The 6271-nt window shown below is 47.2% G+C and overlaps 1 protein-coding gene and 1 pseudogene across 1 annotated transcript in view; one reads left to right on the forward strand and one right to left on the reverse strand.

Moving 5' to 3' along the window:
* Positions 1–5722, reverse strand: part of GTF2F2 (general transcription factor IIF subunit 2) — a 141798-nt gene extending 136076 nt beyond the window's left edge. Inside the window, exon 1 of the mRNA XM_017870981.1 lies at positions 5469–5722. Coding sequence (XP_017726470.1) covers positions 5469–5534 — 66 coding nt within the window. The 5' untranslated portion in view covers positions 5535–5722. The remainder of the gene's footprint in view (positions 1–5468) is intronic.
* LOC108528958 (glyceraldehyde-3-phosphate dehydrogenase pseudogene) lies at positions 437–1690 on the forward strand (annotated as a pseudogene).
* Positions 5723–6271: the final 549 nt, after the last annotated feature.

Raw genomic sequence — 6271 nt, forward strand, 5'->3', positions numbered from 1 at the left:
AAAAAAAAAAAAAAAAAAAAAAAAAAAATTTAAGAAAGAAGAACTCTGCTAAAATATTTTTAAACATCAGAGTCTCACTCTATTGCCCAGGCTAGCGGGCAATGGTGCGATCTCAACTCATAGCAACCTCCGCCTCCCAGTTCCAAGCAATTCTCCTGCCTCAGCCTCCAGAGTAGCTGGGATTACACAGTGCCCGCCACCACACCCAGCTAATTTTTGTATTTTCAGTAGAGATGGGGTTTCACTATATTGGCCAGACTGGTCTTGAACTCCTGACCTCAAGTGATCCACCTGCCTCAGCCTCCGAAAATGCTGGGATTACAGGCGTGAGCCACTGTGCCCAGCACATCATCCAATTTTTAAATCATTACTTGGTATAGGGGGCACAGCAGTGGTGTGCCCAGTAGGTAACCTAACAATAGCATAAATTGAGCAATATAAACAGGGTAGTACAAACTACAAAAGACTAGCTGTATGACAAGGTAAAAATTATAGCTAATTACATGTTTTGGCAGGTGACAGCTATTGTAAAGTGTTAAATTCAATCATGTCTAATGCCTATCAAAATGTGTTTGGATCATCCTTCTTTTGTAGATTTAAGACATTCAAAATTAGCTATCTGCTCCTCCCGTTTGACAGACAGTCGCATCTTCTCTCACATCACCAGTCGCATCCCTGAGGCACCATGGTGAAGGTGAAGGTAGGAGTCTACGGATTGGGTCACATTGGGCGCCTGGTCATGAGGGCTGCTTTTAACTTTGGTAAAGTGGATATTGTCGCCATCAATGATCCCTTCATTGACCTCAACTACATGGTCTACATGTTGCCGTATGATTCCACCCATAGCAAATCCCATGGCACCATCAAGGCTGAGAACAGGAAGCCTGTCATCAATGGAAATCCCATCACCATCTTCCAGGAGCAAGATCCTTCCAAAATCAAGTGGGGCGATGCTGGCGCTGAGTACACTGTGGAGTCCACTGGTGTCTTCACCCCCATGGAGAAGGCTGGGGCTCACTTGCAGGAAGGAGTCAAAAGGGTTATCATCTCTGCCCCCTCTGCTGACGCCCCCATGTTTGTGACGGGCGTGAACCATCAGAAGTACGACAACAGCCTCAAGATCGTCAGCAATGCCTCCTGCACTAACTGCTTAGCGCCCCTGGTCAAGGTCATCCATGACAACTTCGGTATTGTGGAAGGACTCATGACCACAGTACACGCCATCACTGTCACCCAGAAGACTGTGCATGGCCCCTCCAGAAACTGTGGCGTGACAGCTGCAGGGCTCTCCAGAACTTCATCCCTGGCTCTACTGGTGCTGCCAAGGCTGTGAGCAAGGTCATCCCTGAGCTGAATGGGAAGCTCACTGGCATGGCCTTCCATGTCCCCACTGCCAACGTGTCAGTTGTGGACCTGACCTGCCGTCTGGAAAAACCTGCCAGATATGATGACATCAAGAAGGTGTGAAGCAGGCATTGGAGGGGGCCCCCTCAAGGGCATCGTGGGCTACTCTGAGCACCAGGTGGTTTCCTCTGACTTCAACAGCAACACTCACTCTTCCACCTTCAATGCTGGGGCTGGCACTGCCCTCAATGACCACTTTTTCAAGCTCATTTCCTGGTATGACAATGAATCTGGCTACAGCAACAGGGTGATGGACTTCATGGCCCACATGGCCTCTAAGGAGTAAGACCCCGGACCACCAGCCCCAGTGAGAGAACAAGAGGAAGAGAGAGGCCCTCAATGCTGGGGAGTCCCTGCCATACTCAGTCCCCAACCACACTGAGAATCTCCCCTCCTCAGTTTCCATGCAGACCCCCTGAAGAGGGAGGGGCCTAGGGAGCTCTGCCTTGTCGTGTGCCATCAATAAAGTCCCCTGTGCTCAGCCAAAACAAAGATTCTCAAAATTCCAGAAATAGCACTTCATTAGGCCAGAACAGTACAGGTCCCGGATATTTTGTTATTTTAGTAAACAATCTACTACTATATTTGTTTTTCCCTAAACACACTATTTATCCCCAGTCCTGGTGGTAAGATTTTTTTTTTTCCTTTTCAGATAGGGTTTCACTCTGTCGCCCAGCCTAGAGTACAAAGGGTGTGATCTCAGCTCACTGCAGCCTCAACCTCCTGGGCTCAAGTGATCCTCCCACCTCAGTCTCCCAAGTAGCTGGGACTACAAGCGTATGCCACCATGCCCAGCTAACTTTTGTAGTTTTGTAGATAAAAGGTTTTGCTATATTGCCCAGGCTGGTCTCAAATGCCTGGGCTTAGACAATTCACCCGCCTCGTCCTCCCAAAGTGCTGGGATTACAGGCATGAGCCACTGCACCCAGCCTTCCACAAGCTCTTCTTGAAAGCTTGTTTGGAGGTTCCAGCAGGGGAGTACAGCCACACATATACCCTTGACTGAAGACCAGTCCTCCTCTATCGGGATGGTCATCCTCTTTGATCAAGGGTGCAGCTTCAGGAGGGACATACATGGAGTGGAGTGGGAGGAAGGGGACACCCACCTAGCCAGCCAGATTAGCCAAATCAACCCTGGTGATCAATGGGGAGACAGATGTCCCAGCCAGATCACACTCACATCCAATTTTTTTTTTTTTTTTTGAGACAGGGTGTCACTCTAGTTGCCCAGGCAGGAGTGCAGTGGCACAATCTTGACTCACTGCAACTTCCAAATAGGCTCTTCTTAAACATCACCTTCTCTATGATGTCTTTCCAGTTCTGGTGAAGCATTAATTTTTTTCCTGCTCAAAACTCTAAGAGATCTTTGAGCAGGATACTTGCAGTAAGTATGTATAGTCCTTACTGCATTTACAGAGTTCTGTAACTGTCTGGTGATAGAATTAAATATGTACAAGATGACCTCGATATATTCTAGGAAGAAACATTATTTAGCAACAAAGATCAGAACTCAAGGTATTATTTTTAATAGGAAATATTAATGTAAGGAGAAAACACTTGAAATCAATATGCAGTTCAATTAAAATTCTGATTAGATGAGAATGAAGATACACTTACTAAGCAACAAGTTACTATTTCTTTTTTTTTTTTTTTTTTGGAGATGGAGTTTTTGCTCTGTTGCCCAGGCTGAAGTGCAATGGAGCAATCTCAGCTCACTGCAACCTCCGCCTCCCAGTTTCAAGCAATTCTTCCACCTTAGTCTCCTGAGTAGCTGAGAATACAGGAGCATGCCACCACAACCAGCTAATTTTTGTATTTTTAGTAGAGATGGGGTTTCACCATATTGGCCAGGCTAGTCTCAAACTATTGACCTCGTGATCCACCCGCCTCGGCCTCTCAAAGTGTTGGGATTACAGGCGTGAGCCACCATGCCCTGCCCAATCCTGTGATAATTTTCTAAATGTGACTCTGGTTACTTACTCTCCCCTCTAATTCGTACCGCACACTGCCAAACATTTTTTTTTTTTCTGAATAAATATCTGGCATCTCTACCTCACTCAAATCCTCCAAAAAGTTTGTTACTTCCTTGTAAACTAAAGTTAGAACATCTCCGTTTCATGATATCACAATCTGAGTATATGGTCCCAACCTTTATCTACACAGACCTTCTGCTCTAGGTTCTCTCTGTTTTCCACGACACGCCATGCTGATTATGTATTTTGAGTCTTGCACTTCTGTTCCATTCCCCATGGTATACACCATGTCCACCCATCCAAATCCTGTAAGGCATAAACACTGAGCATTTACCATGCTCCTAGAACAATGGCACCATCTCAAGTCATACCATTTTTTCAAGCTTTTTCCTTCAGTCTGCAAGGGCCATCTCCTCCTTAGTGACTCTCCTCCAATTAACACGCTGCTGGAGAGAGAAATGCCTATTTAATCCATCCTTTTAAGTCACACTGAGCTTGCAAAGAAGTCAAATGAGTGCCACAGATTAAGGCGAAGGTTAAAGAATGAGAGGTCATGCATTTATTCATCACCTTTCTGTTGAGTAATTACCATGTGCCAAACACTATTCTGGGTATGACAGGCAAAGATCCTGTCTCATGGAATGTGATTTTGTGTGTTGGAAAGACGGAGGTAACCAACTTTGAACATATGAACACAAAATCACTCTACACTGTGAAAACTGCTTTGAAGAATGTAACGGCCGGGTGCGGTGGCTCACACCTGTAATCCCAGCACTTTGGGAGGCCAAGGCAGGCGGATCACGAGGTCAGGAGATCGAGACCATCCTGGCTAACACGGTGAAACCCTATCTCTACTAAAATACAAAAAATTAGCCGGGCGGGGGCGAGTGCCTGTAGTCCTAGTTACTCGGGAGGCTGAGAGAGGAGAATGGCGTGAACCCGGGAGGCGGAGCTTGCAGTGAGCCGAGATCGCACCACTGCACTCCAGACTGGGCGACGGAGCAAGACTCTGATTCTAAAAAGAAAAGAAAAGAAAAGAAAGAATATAATACAGATCTGTCGTGTTAGCAAATGATCATAAGGGAGCTATTTTTAAGAAGGCCGACAAGAAAGACCTCTTGGATTTAACTGACGAGAACTCAGCCATGTGATAAATCAGTTAAAGCATTACAAAAAACTAGCCGGGCGAGGTGGCGGCGCCTGTAGTCCCAGCTACTCGGGAGGCTGAGGCAGGAGAATGGCGTGAACCCAGGAGGCGGAGCTTGCAGTGAGCTGAGATCCGGCCACTGCACTCCAGCCTGGGTGACAGAGCGAGACTCCGTCTCAAAAAAAAAAAAAGAAACCGAAAGTCCTTACATTTTAAGTCTCAACGACTTTCAGGATCACATTTTGAATTTGCTTAAGTATTATGAAACTCCCCTGGGAGAAAACACTCTCCAACATGAAACAGTAAAGCACAAATAGTGCCCGCTGTGAGCTAACCAAAATTGCTGTCTTTACATAAAACATTTATTGACGGCCAGTTTCACGAGACCCAAATGTGCTCTGAAAGAACACTCCAGTCCAATGACCTCTCCTGACCTCTCCCTCTGTGAGTTCAGGGCTCTCTCGCCTCTTTTGAGAGCTTCATTAAGGACCATCAACCTAAGAGAACACTTTAAGAGTACGCAGGGACCAGTTCTAGTTTCTCGCCGAAAAAACTGTACAGAAAGCAGACATTCCACTACCTCACACAGGCTCACGGCTAAAACCAGTTTCACCAAGGGAGGATACAAGGAATTCTTCGGTCTGGGATAAAATGCACCGCCCAAGTCTGGGAACACCAAGACAGGGCTCCAGGAAAGCCGTGAGAAAGAGATCTAGTCCAGGCTGATTCAGACCAGTAACTGGCTGAAAGACACTTTGCGTCCCTAAACTAATCTCCTCATCTGCAAACAGATACAACAATGACTCCTGTCTCTCAAAATATGTGAAGCTCTAACGAGTTAGCCGTAAAAGAACGTTAAGAGGCGCACGGAGCGGGATGGGCTCAAGTTACTTAAATTAGACTTGTGTTAGGAGGAGCGCAAGTGGGAGACTCGTGAACATTACCTTGACTAGCCATACTCCTGTGTTCTGTTTGGCGCCGGTCAGGTCGAGTTCCCCGCGCTCGGCCATGGGTCTGTCGCCGGTGGACGCGTTCGGGCTACAGCAACGACACCAGGAGCCGGAGGGCTGAGAAGCGGGGGTCCGGAGCAAACCGCAAGCCGCGCTGAGAGGTGAAGAGGCAGCGCTCCTTACCTGCCAGGACACTGGAAACCGCAGAGTAAGAGGAACACGCCGCCAGGAGCCAAGACTGCGCCTGCGCACTGTACGTCCGTACGGCGCGCCGTTGCAGACAAACTTTCTGTTTCGGAAATTCCTTGGGTGGGCGTGGCTGTCAGTGTAGTGTGTATCTGAAGGATTAAAACGTAGGGTGAGATGAGCCAAAACGTTAGCAACGTATTTAAAGACATGGCCAGCATAATTGAAGAAAAAGATTATCAGAACGGAAAAACGGGGTTCAAAGAGACAAAAGTTGTCCGAACGTGTCCAACCCTAGCCAAAGAGAGAGAGAGAATATTTGAAGGACAGGCTTAGGTTAGTAAATTGGCACCCCCCCGGCCAACGTCATTAGCACAAGTGGGCACTGGGATCAGACTTGGTAGCCCTGGGTATATTGAAAACATGCCGTTTCTAGACATGAAAAGAAAGCCGTGTTTCAGCTCAGTGGCTGCCCGAGCTCCTCTGATTAAGCAAGCAGAGCACCTCAGATTCCAAAACCCGGAGGTCTGTGACGAAACGAACAAGTAAGAGACAAACCTGATCGTTTCCTCCCCTGCTTAAACAGTTCTCTCTTTCTCTTCTTGCCTCTA

This window comes from Rhinopithecus bieti, unplaced genomic scaffold, assembly GCF_001698545.2.
Source record: "Rhinopithecus bieti isolate Rb0 unplaced genomic scaffold, ASM169854v2 scaffold_5273, whole genome shotgun sequence".
Taxonomy (NCBI): Eukaryota; Metazoa; Chordata; class Mammalia; order Primates; family Cercopithecidae; genus Rhinopithecus; species Rhinopithecus bieti.